The sequence below is a fragment of the Gymnoscopelus microlampas genome (assembly GCF_963454915.1).
Source record: "Gymnoscopelus microlampas genome assembly, chromosome: 1".
Lineage (NCBI taxonomy): Eukaryota > Metazoa > Chordata > Actinopteri > Myctophiformes > Myctophidae > Gymnoscopelus > Gymnoscopelus microlampas.
In genome coordinates, this window is record NC_139962.1 from 14,793,544 (window position 1) to 14,808,078 (window position 14,535).

The 14,535-nt window shown below is 44.2% G+C and overlaps 1 protein-coding gene across 3 annotated transcripts; it reads right to left on the reverse strand.

Moving 5' to 3' along the window:
* Positions 1–785: 785 nt before the first annotated feature.
* On the reverse strand, positions 786–7,480 carry afg2b (AFG2 AAA ATPase homolog B). 3 transcript variants are annotated; one of them, XM_084058820.1, is made up of 11 exons: positions 7,354–7,480; positions 6,531–6,888; positions 5,714–5,899; positions 4,961–5,245; positions 4,666–4,851; positions 3,838–3,996; positions 3,450–3,659; positions 2,586–2,807; positions 2,300–2,434; positions 1,136–1,261; positions 786–968 (listed from the first exon to the last, which is right to left on the reverse strand). In XM_084058820.1, the coding sequence occupies exons 2-11, from the start codon at positions 6,810–6,812 to the stop codon at positions 831–833; spliced, it is 1,929 nt and encodes a 642-aa protein (XP_083914946.1). In that variant the 5' UTR covers positions 6,813–6,888; positions 7,354–7,480; the 3' UTR covers positions 786–830. The 3 variants fall into 3 exon arrangements, with proteins under 3 accessions (XP_083914946.1, XP_083914944.1, XP_083914945.1); XM_084058818.1 differs by having other exon boundaries at positions 6,219–6,888; XM_084058819.1 differs by having other exon boundaries at positions 6,219–6,891; positions 7,354–7,464.
* Between the last annotated feature and the right edge of the window lie 7,055 nt (positions 7,481–14,535).

The window sequence follows — 14,535 nt, forward strand, 5'->3', positions numbered from 1 at the left end:
TCTGGTCCGATATCAAATTTTGGACCAGAATTCCTTTACTGTCTATCTACAGTATGTGCTGTAAGTAGGTATGGAGTTAACACTGATACTCTGAAAATAGGCATTCTTGTACATTCTGTGGTTGCATTATTTACCCCCTCTGGGGGTCCCTGCCATAGAGTTATAATATATCTAGAGGGCGGACTGCCCGGCCCCCACCTATTAATTTCAATGAAAGTTGCTCAGTGGCGTTTTGAAGCACCCGGAAGTCTGCCGGAAGTATAAAATTGGGTCCATTGGGTCTATGCTTATGAGTCTGCCGAAAACACCAATATTGGGTCGTGAGCAGGTGCAGTAGCATTTTAAATGCGGAAGTAGTGCATTCTCAGATTTTACCACCAGGCAGCTTCACTGTTCTACCGCGGCTCTGGGGGCTTGGTCCCTGCCTGGACCCCCACGTTGAGAATCACTATACTAGACCAAGTATGGCACATACTGTACACACACAAATTACTTGATGTATTGAGATCCAGTGCCCTCTTGTGGTCATATTCTATACAAACTAACCAACCTGTGGTGCTGCACTGCCTTCATGATTGATTCTTATACATTTTTAAAAATAACAATCTCTTGGAAAGGTCAATTCGTAAGTAATAATGTCAAATAAAACTGAAACCCTTAATTTAACTTTCAATGGATTTGATGGACTGTAAATAACAGAGAGCAAACAAGCAACACATACAGCAGGATATGTTTTGTTCACATTGTTTTATTTCCACATCATGAGCATTTGACTCAAATCCGAATTAGAAAGTTTAAATGATAAAAAAAATAATTATTATTGCCAATAGTCATCTCAATGGTGTTTGGTACATTTGGATCTGTTTTACAGTGAGAGAGGGGCGCATCCTCTTGAGAGATGTAAGAAAGTATTGGTGTTTAATAGTTGAGGCCTCCATGCTCTCTTCTTGCAGGGTCAATAGAGCAGCCTGAAAAAAAGACAAAGAAAAACAGTGTTACAAGTAAACATATCACACACAACAACATTCACATTTAAGCCTTTCGCTCTTTGCCATTTTACAACACAGGGGATATTGCTAGAAGCTTGATTACCTTGAAGACAGGTGTTAATAACATATGTTTTGCTACACATTACCTCTTTACACAGATTCTCCAGGTCAGCTCCAGAGTAAAGCTCAGTCTGATCTGCCAGCTGCTCCAGACATACATCAGCAGCCAGAGGCATCGTCTCTGTGCACACCTTCAAGACGGCCAGACGAGCCTGAGTAAGCACAAACACAAACATGGTCACGCATTTTCTCTTATGTTATTACATTTGAAGTTAAGGAGACAAAGCAAGAGAGTCAAAGTCTCGAAGGGCCAAGAGGTTTGAACGCTGACCCACTGTGGTTTTGTGGTTTAAAACAACAACAACGCTGTGTTCATACTTGATATACAGTAATTGTCCATGGAAATGTGCATTGATTTGAATTGCAACTCTACAGGAGCTTGTCTGGTGGCTCATACATAATATAGGTGTGTGTATTTTATATAATACTGTATATTTGACCGGCACCAGGCCTACTCGGGGCCATGCAAGTCGGGAACAATGCAAGTTGGGCATACACGCCCCCACCCATTGTGCAATATTCCTGTTATCTGATGTACTCGGTGTACCTGTCACTCTGTCAGCTCCACGTGTATCGCATTTTTCTTCGTGCCGCCGCTTTTGTTCGCTTCCTTCACTATGATCACAGCTCTCGTACTTATTGTCTCCGCCGGACCGAGGGCGTGGCCGTCCATCCGTCTGTCCGTGCGTGAACAGCTAATCTCCGGCCAATTAGTTAAGACGACGGTTGAGGTTTAGCCAGTGGGGTACTGGCTAAGTGGCATAAACATAATGCAAAACTTCACCAATCCCTGAAGCTGACAGGTCGGATTGGCCAATCAGGGAAGCCGATGCATACACTTCCCCAAACTTACAGAGACGCGGCGCATCCTCAGCAGACCCTGGGATAGCCATATGCGCTGAGTGGCGAATTGCTGCATCATATTTGATACATTACTATCTTACAAAAATACAATCCGTCCACTGCACACCCCCCCGGGTCATATGAGACACATACATCAAGTTTGAGGCCGCTTGGTCGGGCGGCGCCCGAGTTATGGGGGATGAATTCACGAAACCTATGTGTGTGTATGTCTGTCTGTGTGTCCCGGGCATAACTGTACAACTATGTCACATCTTGAGATAGACAAGCTTTAAGTTTTAAAATGAGAAATAGCATCATAATTCAAACACACTGGATGCATGATTTACCTGTTGATCAGGTGGAGGGACATAGATTATGTGGTCTAGTCTCCCAGGCCTGAGGAGGGCGCTGTCTAAGGAGTCTGGTCGGTTAGTGGCAGCTACTATCATCACGTCTTTGTTGCATACCTCAAGGTACTCCAACTGGCAGCAAAATGATACATGCATGTTAAAAAACTTAAGCCATATTATACTTTGTCGTACAATGGAGTATAAATTAAACTGTATATAGATGAGATTATATTATAGTTGAGATAATATTGTGATTTAAAATGCACATGTTTTCCTCTATCACCTGTTTTTCTGCGTGGCACTCCTCTGCCCCCTCTACCTGGAGAACCTTTCCTGTCCCTCTCCTCTCCAGGGTTTTGAGACCAACCCCATCCAACTCATTTAGAAGCACAGAGAGGAGCCGTGTCTGCACGCTGTGAGACGTCTGACTGTCTGAGCCAATCAGAGAGTCAATCTCATCCAGGAACAGGATGCACGGAGTGCAGGCCCTTGCCTGGCGGAACAGCTACTCACATAAGAGAAAAAGACACAGACGGACGGACAGACATAGGCCTTTATGTCGGGAACGTACAGCCAAATACATGGAGGGCATTCATGAGGTATTGTATTCCAGTGTTGATTTCGTCGACTAAAACTGTGACGAAAAATGTTCGACTACCTTTTTTCACTGCCGAAAACTAAATAAAAACTAAGCTATGATGACTAAAACTAAGACTAAATATATTGACAATTTCTTCAACAAATAAAAACTAGACTAAAATGTTCATGGTTGGTTGCGCTAGGGTATGCATGCTGAAAATAGTAGATCTACAAGCTCACAACGCGTCACGCTGCGAAGCGTTGTGAGCTTGTAGATTGGCTATTTTCAGCATGCAACCGAGTGTAAAATCAACCATTATGACGCCATCAAGGCACCGCCAAAATACATTTTAGTCGACTAAATCAACTGTAGATTTAGTCGACTATAATCTTATGATATTCAATATAGACAAATAATTAGACAAAAAATAAACATTTCAGATGACTAAAATATGACTAAAACAAAATGGAATTTTATTCAAAAGACTATGACTAAAACTAAATCAAAATTTGCTGTCAAAATCAACACTATTGTACTCTCAATAACAGGAAGATGGTGTTTCTGTACCTGAGCTAGAGCCTTCTCTGAGTCTCCTACGTAAGGAGAGTAGAGGTCAGCCCCGCTGACAGACAGGAAGGTACAGTGGGAAGAGGCGGCTGCAGCCCTGACCAGGGTGGTCTTAGCACAACCCGGGGGTCCGTACAGCAGCACTCCCCTGGGCCGACTCAGGCCCAGACGAACAAACGCCTCAGGATACTTCATCGGCCACTCAATACTCTTGATGTACACAGAGAAGATGTAATTGTGTTTACATGTGATCGTCATTACAGGAGGTACAAATATTACACTTTGGCTTCCATTGTTAAATCATTTTGCAATGCAGACACAAGAAGCTCGTTTTTAGGAGTTGTGTAATCCAAATAGCATGCTACAGTTTATGACAGCACTTGTGTACCTGTCTGAGTTTGAGTTTGACCTCGTCTAGACCTCCTATCTGCTCCCAAGAGATTGGCACCAGCTCGGTTCTCCCAAGACTGCTCCTAAGGCACGAGGGACGTACGGTCTTCAAAGCGTCCTCAAAGTGCTTCATATTTACTGTCTGCGGTCTTGAAATCTGAAATAAGCAGGGAGACAATATGATAAACATTTGTTCATTAAACCATTTGGTTATTTGTCTGAAATCTATTGTCAATGATTGCAATGGGCCTAAACTCAACAGGCAAATTCACTACAAGGACACTGAATCTCAGTCTGAGTGCTTTCTTCTAAACATTCACTGCATTCCTGTTTGGAAACGTTCTAAAAGCACTCAGGGTTCACACCAGACACAAGCAGAAGATTTGTCTGGCAGAAAATGTGATGGTTGTGGCTCGTTTGATGAACAAAGGCACAAACTGTCAATGTATCATCTTGTTAGCTGGCTAACAAGTACATTTAGGTCATACTATGATTCAAAACCATCATATTTGATACATTACTATCTTACAAAAATACAATCCGTCCGAAAGATTGCAGATGTTACCAGCTGCATCCCACTCTGTAGTTCTCCACTTGCCAACTGCAAGTTGTCGGCTAACTGGCTGTTATGTTTCATGTGTCATCAGTTGAGCCACAACTATACATTATATTGTTTATGTATGTGTAGTATGTCACTCTGTCTGCAAATGACATCGTATAGACTTTTAGACTTCGTCCCCCAAGGGGAATGTGTCCACCAGAGTGTGATGAAAACACAGCTCAACTGTGCACACATTTGACTCGTTTTATGTTGTAGTTACAGTACCTGTGAGCTGTGCCGAACAGCATGCATGGCAGCTTCCCTGCACAAGGCACTGAGGTCTGCTCCCACATAGCCCGTGGTCCTCTTTGCAAGGTCTGCCATATCTACAAAGGGACACAAGGGCATCCGCTTACATAGAACAGAGAGGATAGCCTTCCTCTGCTGCAGGGTTGGAGCGCCTATGATGACCTAAAGAAAACACAAGACAAATGACTTACTATATCATATCAAGACACATATCACTTACTATAGTCATGACACAAAACCAGGACATCACTGAAGCTAATGGTCGTCATACCTCTCTGTCAAATCGTCCAGGCCTGCGTAATGCTGGGTCCAAGCTGTCAGGCTGGTTGGTAGCTCCAACGATAAGGAAGCCATCGGATGGGTTCATCCCGTCCATTAGGGTGAGGAGCTGTGCAACCAGGCGGTTCTCTGGCGCCGACGAGCCTGTTCTTCTTGGACACAGCGAGTCCAACTCGTCTAGGAACAGAACACATGGACCCTCTTCTGCTGCAGCCCGTGCTCTCTCGAACACGGCCCGCAATCTCTCCTCACTCTCGCCTGGTCGTGACCCCACCACCTAAAAAAACAATATATTATCAAATGTTTACTGCTGGTTTAACACATTAAGACCTGAGGCCGATTCTAAAAATGTTTTCTAAATCCAGTTTTTTGAAAGAAATTTTAAAAAAAAAGTTTTCACGATTTTTCTAAAATAGCAGATCTACAAGCTCATCGCGCGGCACATGAGCTTGTATATCTGCTATTTTTGAATAGCCAAAGAAATCTAAAATGACACAGATGCGTTCCCGGTCTTAATGGGTTAAAAATAAGGTTGCAAAGAAGGCCTTTCCAGGTTTCTAGGTATAAGATAAGACATTCTTCTCCTAGAGGTCAACACTAGTAAGCAGATTCAATAAAAAACATAAATAAATAAAAAAGATCCATACATTATAAGTAAAGCTCATTATGCTACATTTTACTACACTGATTTCCCTTGGTAAAAAAAAACAAAACAAACATAAAGTTTCATTGACATTATTGCTACCTCAGGTCCTTTGACTACAACCAGGCTGGCTCCAACTTCCGCCACCACGCTGTGGACCAATAGGGTCTTCCCCACACCTGGAGGCCCGACCAGCAGCACACCTCTGGGGCAGGACAACCCCAGAGATACTAGAGTAGCTGGATAGAGGAGTGGAACCTGGAGCATTTCTCTCAGGGATGACCTCACCTACAACGATCATCAAAAGAAGAAAAAAATTAAAAACACAAACATGTTGGCTATAGTGCACAATCACATCACAAATGTCTAATTTAGCTAGAGCCCGACCGAAGGCAGATTTTTGGATACGATGCCTGTCTCGATTGTGGAGAGCCACAGACCCTCGATTACTGATGCTATTGAACAACGCTACACAACGTGTTGTGAGCTTGTAGATCTGCTATTTTTGAAAATGTTTGAAAGAACACACACACACACACACACACACCAATATATCGGTTGGGCTCTAATTTTAACTACGGAAATGTTTTTTTTTTCAGCTACTGACCTCCTCCATGCCCCCCAATGGAACACTGGGTTGGTTCTGTAGTTGACCTTTGTAGTGCCTCAGGGTGTGAGTGCCAACGATCTCCACACCGGTCTTGGGGGTGATCAATCCAGCATCTTCAGTATCAGGGTGGATTCTTTCGACAATGACATATTTGATCTCTGTATCAAAATCCCCAACATTTATCACATAATTCTTGTGAACATACAGGCCTTTCAGCAGATCTTTCACAAGTTCGTTAACAAAGTGTCTCGGCGCGTGTTTCCTGAACTCGGCACTCTGCAAAACCACGGTGACCCCGATGCTCTTCACCTTGGGGCAGGTTACAGGTGTCAGCTGGCTGGGGTTCAGGGTGTGCAGCGTGGGAGGCTGAGGGATGAGGAGGCTGGGAGAGACGCACGTCCAGCTGATCTGAAGGAAGCCCTCGGCCAGGTCTGGTCTGGGCCAGGCGGTGCATAGACAGGACCCCCCAGGAACAGACAGCAGCAGAGGGGAGCCCAGGTTCAGTCCAAGTGTTGACATCAAGCCCGGGCCCATTCTGCATCTCTGAGTTCCTCTATCTGCTACATCCACTGTCAATACTCTGAGAGACATCCTCCTCTCACCAATTATGACAATAGAAGAACCAAGACTGTCACTCTACACACAGTGAATCTCAGGCTTTGCAACCCTGCTTAGAGTACACACAGTAACACAGTAACACACAGACAGACAGACAGACAGACAGACAGACAGACAGACAGACAGACAGACAGACAGACAGACACACACACACACACACACACACACACACACACACACACACACACACACACACACACACAGACAGACAGACAGACAGACAGACACATACGTGAGTACAAGCGAGAATAAGTTAGGTACTTTAAAGATGAATTCATCTGCAAAAATTAGATGCAAATTTAGATGTCAGTTTTGTTTTGTTTTGTTTAGTTTGTTTTGGTTCAGTCTGTACCTTGGATCAAGACTATAGATGTTTTGTTTTGTTTTTTTAATCGATTTTGACATTTTGACAAGTAAAAGTCAGACTCGATCAAATACATCTATGATAGTAGTACTGTAACGTCATTTGTGGCTGAAAACATCTTAATTCTGTAAGAATGTAACGTTAACTTACCGGTGAACATTAAGTGAACATTTGGAATAAAGCATTCAATCAATCAATCAATCGATAATGACCAAAACAGTTAAATCAACGACTCTGACAGACAGAAAGACTAGAGCTCTATGTAGAGCTGTGTTCCGTCAGCAACGATAAGGTGGCAACAATAAGACTTCCGGTGGACGATCTCTTCAGAATAAGAGTACCCTCTAGAGCAAAAAGGAGCCATTGAAAAACGGTTAATTTGCACATTAAAACTATAAATTAAGCATTTAAACGACATATTATGTTTCTATACAACACATATTATGTTTCTGTGTAACAAAAAGGGATTTAAAACATTAATAATTTATATAAATGGATAAATGCTGTTCAAAGGAATGCATAGCCTATACAAATTGGACACTGGACAGGAGACGGCTCCGCGAGGCAACACTTTGGACATACGCACGCGTTCAGGGAGACCTCCTCTACAATACCACACTCTCCGCTAAGCGGGAGAGGTGTAAAAAAAAGTGTGGCGGGCCGTCCAGTGAGGTCAGAGGTCAGAAAAGTGCCACTTTTAGACAATAGTGGGCGCTGCACAGGAGACGGCTCAGCGAGGCAACACTTTGAACATACGCACGCGTTCAGGGAGACCTCCTCTACAATACCACACTCTCCGCTAAGCGGGAGAGGTGTAAAAAAAAGTGTGGCGGGCCGTCCAGTGAGGTCAGAGGTCAGAAAAGTGCCACTTTTAGACAATAGTGGGCGCTGCACAGGAGACGGCTCCGCGAGGCAACACTTTGGACATACGCACGCGTTCAGGGAGACCTCCTCTACAATACCACACTCTCGGATAAGCCCGAGAGGTGTAAAAAAAAGTGTGGCGGACCGTCCAGTGAGGTCAGAGGTCAGAAAAGTGGCAAAAAGTGCCGCTTTCAGACAATAGTGGGCGCTGCACAGGAGACGGCTCCGCGAGGCAACACTTTGGACATACGCACGCGTTCAGGGAGACCTCCTCTACAATACCACACTCTCCGCTAAGCGGGAGAGGTGTAAAAAAAAGTGTGGCGGGCCGTCCAGTGAGGTCAGAGGTCAGAAAAGTGCCACTTTTAGACAATAGTGGGCGCTGCACAGGAGACGGCTCCGCGAGGCAACACTTTGGACATACGCACGCGTTCAGGGAGACCTCCTCTACAATACCACACTCTCGGATAAGCCCGAGAGGTGTAAAAAAAAGTGTGGCGGACCGTCCAGTGAGGTCAGAGGTCAGAAAAGTGCCAAAAATTGCCGCTTTCAGACAATAGTGGGCGCTGCACAGGAGACGGCTCCGCGAGGCAACACTTTGGACATACGCACGCGTTCAGGGAGACCTCCTCTACAATACCACACTCTCGGATAAGCCCGAGAGGTGTAAAAAAAAGTGTGGCGGGCCGTCCAGTGAGGTCAGAGGTCAGAAAAGTGCCACTTTTAGACAATAGTGGGCGCTGCACAGGAGACGGCTCCGCGAGGCAACACTTTGGACATACGCACGCGTTCAGGGAGACCTCCTCTACAATACCACACTCTCGGATAAGCCCGAGAGGTGTAAAAAAAAGTGTGGCGGACCGTCCAGTGAGGTCAGAGGTCAGAAAAGTGCCAAAAATTGCCGCTTTCAGACAATAGTGGGCGCTGCACAGGAGACGGCTCCGCGAGGCAACACTTTGGACATACGCACGCGTTCAGGGAGACCTCCTCTACAATACCACACTCTCGGATAAGCCCGAGAGGTGTAAAAAAAAGTGTGGCGGACCGTCCAGTGAGGTCAGAGGTCAGAAAAGTGGCAAAAAGTGCCGCTTTCAGACAATAGTGGGCGCTGCACAGGAGACGGCTCTGCGAGGCAACACTTTGGACATACGCACGCGTTCAGGGAGACCTCCTCTACAATACCACACTCTCCGCTAAGCGGGAGAGGTGTAAAAAAAAGTGTGGCGGGCCGTCCAGTGAGGTCAGAGGTCAGAAAAGTGCCACTTTTAGACAATAGTGGGCGCTGCACAGGAGACGGCTCAGCGAGGCAACACTTTGAACATACGAACGCGTTCAGGGAGACCTCCTCTACAATACCACACTCTCCGCTAAGCGGGAGAGGTGTAAAAAAAAGTGTGGCGGGCCGTCCAGTGAGGTCAGAGGTCAGAAAAGTGCCACTTTTAGACAATAGTGGGCGCTGCACAGGAGACGGCTCCGCGAGGCAACACTTTGGACATACGCACGCGTTCAGGGAGACCTCCTCTACAATACCACACTCTCGGATAAGCCCGAGAGGTGTAAAAAAAAAGTGTGGCGGACCGTCCAGTGAGGTCAGAGGTCAGAAAAGTGCCAAAAATTGCCGCTTTCAGACAATAGTGGGCGCTGCACAGGAGACGGCTCCGCGAGGCAACACTTTGGACATACGCACGCGTTCAGGGAGACCTCCTCTACGACACCACACTCTCCGCTAAGCCAGGCGGGGCTCAAACAAAATGTGGCGGGCCGTCCAGTGAGGTCAGAGGTCAGAAAAGTGCCGCTTTCAGACAAGAGTGGGCTCAATCATTTGTCATGTAGGCTCTGTGGCCAAAACCGGACACCTCTGGGCACATTTGCTTTATGACAATGTTGTAATTAAAGCAGATGATACAAATATAAAGATCCTCCAACCAGCAAATGCATTGCAAGTGGCAAAACCACATGGGTACATTTATTTCTATGTGAAATGTAATGATGCACCACTTAATGCTGGCATCACAATAGAGGACAATTTGGAAGATATTGGCCATGATGTGGATGTGTTTTTTTGCAATGAAAGACCAAATCACAATATGTGTGAAGCCATACCATTACCAATACTAACATTTCTAAAACAGACATCTGCTTTCCAAAAATGTCACACACGGCTAGCAGCAGCAGCAGCAGCGCAGTCCCCAGCATTGTTTAAAAAAGCGCTTGAGAAACTCAATGTTGCCAACACTCAGGTGGTGTCATTAGTGTCTCGGCAATTTTCTATGACAAACGTGTGCCACATATTAAACAGCTTTGTGGATGACACACTTGGGGCTCCTTTCCTTGGAAATGACCTGCTTTGCCTGAAAAATCTTGGTCACTATTTGTACTCAATGTGGTGACCAGGCCGTACCATCTAGAAAGAACATGTCACAACTCATAGTGCAGCCACTTGAAGTGTCACAAAAAGGCATCTTGGACACAGTTGCAAAAATATGTTCTGCTCAACTTTCCACAATTTTTAACATTCACAATTATAAAGAATATAAATAATGAATGAAAATAAACTTTTAAGTGCATACTTTTAGTGGCATGTCTATTACATCATGTGTACCTACCAACTTAATATCAATCAGGCAATGGATGTGGAGCCATTTCAAAATGTGTGACATTTTTAAAGAGAACTCTGGAACTAATCTGAACAAGAATCAAGAGGGATTTATTTGTCACTTACTCAATACAGGTACAAGCAGTGAAATGTTGAGACCTGTTTCTACAAACACTGTGCTAACACAACCAAACAAAATATGTCAGTAACAAGTAACAATACTGATGTAATGTAGTAGAAATAAAATTATAGATAACAGAAATAAAATTAAAGTACAGATGGAATGGCAGGTATGATAAACCTTGTGCGTATGTCACAAGTGCCACAGCAAATAGCTGTCTCGTGTCCAGCGTCCAATTTGTAAAGGCTATGCACTGAAAATGACCCTTTTCTGACCCCTGACCTCACTGGACGGTCCGCCAAACTTTTTTTTACACCTCTCGGGCTTATCCGAGAGTGTAGTATTGTAGAGGAGGTCTCCCTGAACGTGTGCGTATGTCCAAAGTGTTGCCTCGCGGAGCCGTCTCCTGTGCAGCGCCCACTATTGTCTAAAAGTGGCACTTTTCTGACCTCTGACCTCACTGGACGGCCCGCCACACTTTTTTTTACACCTCTCCCGCTTAGCGGAGAGTGTGGTATTGTAGAGGAGGTCTCCCTGAACGCGTGCGTATGTCCAAAGTGTTGCCTCGCGGAGCCGTCTCCTGTGCAGCGCCCACTATTGTCTGAAAGCGGCACTTTTTGGCACTTTTCTGACCTCTGACCTCACTGAACGGTCCGCCACACTTTTTTTTACACCTCTCGGGCTTATCCGAGAGTGTGGTATTGTAGAGGAGGTCTCCCTGAACGCGTGCGTATGTTCAAAGTGTTGCCTCGCGGAGCCGTCTCCTGTGCAGCGCCCACTATTGTCTAAAAGTGGCACTTTTCTGACCTCTGACCTCACTGGACGGCCCGCCACACTTTTTTTTACACCTCTCCCGCTTAGCGGAGAGTGTGGTATTGTAGAGGAGGTCTCCCTGAACGCGTGCGTATGTCCAAAGTGTTGCCTCGCGGAGCCGTCTCCTGTGCAGCGCCCACTATTGTCTGAAAGCGGCACTTTTTGGCACTTTTCTGACCTCTGACCTCACTGGACGGTCCGCCACACTTTTTTTTACACCTCTCGGGCTTATCCGAGAGTGTGGTATTTTAGAGGAGGTCTCCCTGAACGCGTGTGTATGTCCAAAGTGTTACCTCGCGGAGCCGTCTCCTGTGCAGCGCCCACTATTGTCTGAAAGCGGCACTTTTTGGCACTTTTCTGACCTCTGACCTCACTGGACGGTCCGCCACACTTTTTTTTACACCTCTCGGGCTTATCCGAGAGTGTGGTATTGTAGAGGAGGTCTGCCTGAACGCGTGCGTATGTCCAAAGTGTTGCCTCGCGGAGCCGTCTCCTGTGCAGCGCCCACTATTGTCTGAAAGCGGCAATTTTTGGCACTTTTCTGACCTCTGACCTCACTGGACGGTCCGCCACACTTTTTTTTACACCTCTCGGGCTTATCCGAGAGTGTGGTATTGTAGAGGAGGTCTCCCTGAACTCGTGCGTACGTTCAAAGTGTTGCCTCGCGGAGCCGTCTCCTGTGCAGCGCCCACTATTGTCTGAAAGCGGCACTTTTTGGCACTTTTCTGACCTCTGACCTCCCTGGACGGCCCGCCACATTTTGTTTGAGCCCCGTCCGGCTTAGCGGAGAGTGTGGTGTCGTAGAGGAAGTCTCCCTGAACGCGTGCGTATATTCAAAGTGTTGCCTCGCGGAGCCGTCTCCTGTGCAGCGCCCACTATTGTCTAAAAGTGGCACTTTTCTGACCTCTGACCTTACTGGACGGCCCGCCACTTTTTATTTCACACCCGTCCGGCTTAGGGGCACTTTTCTGACCTCTGGCCGCACTGGGCGGCCCACCATTTTTTTTTCTATCAAGTTCAGGGGCGCTCAGTTATGGAACAGCACATACACTACAAATCTACCAATATGTCTTTAATCTTTTCTTTTTATACTGTGTCCATGTTGTATGTATGTCGTTAAATAATATACGTTTTAAATGTATTTTTCTGATTACATTCTTATTTGTATTGTATTTTATTTTTTAAATAGGTGAGATCAACTTAATAAACCCTATACTTTTTTTGTATTTATCTTACCTGCACTGCATCTACTATTATTATTTGTAGCATATTCATTGTTGCTTTTATCATTGTTCTTTTGCTCCTGCAAATAAACAATATTGTATCATAATAATTTTCAAAAAGAAAATACAAATATCTAACACACACAAATGAACACAATATCCAAGTGCAAAACAGGATCAGAAACTGTGCACATTTAATGGGGATCAATAGCCAATTTAAATCTGGAACAACCTCACTTAGAAGTGCTATAGTAGGCCTACATTGGTTCTCAAAGTGGGGTCCGGGGACCCCCAGGGGTCTTTGGGATGGTTCCAGGGGGTCCCCAGCAAAAGTAGTTAACCACTTTATCCATTTATAAGTTCGCTTTTTTAAATATAGCAGATCTACAAGCTCGCAGCGCGTCACTTCGTGCCGTGCTGCGAGCTTGTAGATCTGCTATTTTTTTACATTTTTGAAAAATCTTGAAATTCTTTGGAACTTTTTCATTTGCAACACAAATCTTCTCTTCTGGGGGTCCCTGGCACAAGATATATTTATATTTCAAATATAATACAAATAATAATACGATACAATAATATAATACAAATATATATCAATTTGGGGGTCCTTGACATGAAAAAGTTTGAGAACCACTGCTCTAGTTTTTTAAAAGACATACATCATAAATGTATTTTTTCAATAAATGTGTGTCTTTTAAAAAAAAAACTGGCAATTAGAAGTGTTCTAGTATGCGCCATTTAAAAGACACACATCATAAATGTATTTTTAAAATAGATTTGTGTCTTTTAAAAAACATTACAATTTCGTGATCTTATTTTGAAGGCAACCGGAAACCTTATTGTTGCCAGCTCAAAAACCGGATGTCCTATCGTTGCTGACGGAACGGAGCTTCAATGTAGTGTGTACACAAAACATCCATGTGGTGTAGGGGAAAAAAGATGGCTAACCATAACGTTGTGCTGTTTATTTTAGTAAAACTAGAATGTGATATAAATGTGAGCTCCATTTTACTTTTGTCACTACCACTAAATAAAGACATTTGAAATGCTCTTTTGTTCGTAAAAACAAATCTGACTTTGATTAAGTCAGTACATTTACTTTATTAAAAAGAATGCCACTCATGGGGTTTGTTTACAGTTGTCCAGCAGCGTTGCCATGTCCGATTATTATAAGCGACTTTGGGCTTGTTTTTCTGTAAAGTTGCTTGCGAGTTGCGTTTTTTTGGGCTTGTTTCTAAAGTGTATAGCTGCTTATTTTTTGAAAATTGAAAATCAAATGATCTTTTATTTATCGTCTTAATTCCGTCATAGAATGAGCAGCACTCGCCATAATTAAAGATTAACCGCTATTGCATTTTACATTTATTTTTGTCACAAAATAATGCGTTAATTTCCTTAAGATTAAAAAGCATTTCTCTTATTTCAATTACATTTTCGAATTTGCCATTTCATTTTAATTATGGCATCTATTCGCTTCCGTACTTATTTTGACTTGTTTTCTGATGCCGTTTAAGTGGCATCAGAAAACTCACACATTTTCATATCAAGGACCGCCAAAACTAATGTGCATTTCTCCACGGACTCCCATCCGAAAAGATGTTGTGCCAGGGACAAGATGAGTGAGTGTATTTAAAAGGTTTCAGAAATATTACAATCTTTTTCTAGATTTATTTTTGAAAATAGAAGATCTATAAGAGATTGTAAATCGGCTATTT

What these genes read in the sequence shown, in the direction of transcription:
- afg2b (XM_084058818.1), bottom strand. Translation starts at nt 6,812, where the DNA reads ATGTCTCTCAGAGTATTGACAGTGGATGTAGCAGATAGAGGAACTCAG. An exon ending in TTGTAGTCAAAGGACCTGAG is followed by an intron (nt 5,246 to 5,713) that starts GTAGCAATAATG and finishes TTGTTTTTTTAG; the next exon opens with GTGGTGGGGTCACGACCAGG. An exon ending in TCAAACTCAAACTCAGACAG is followed by an intron (nt 3,660 to 3,837) that starts GTACACAAGTGC and finishes GTGTACATCAAG; the next exon opens with AGTATTGAGTGGCCGATGAA.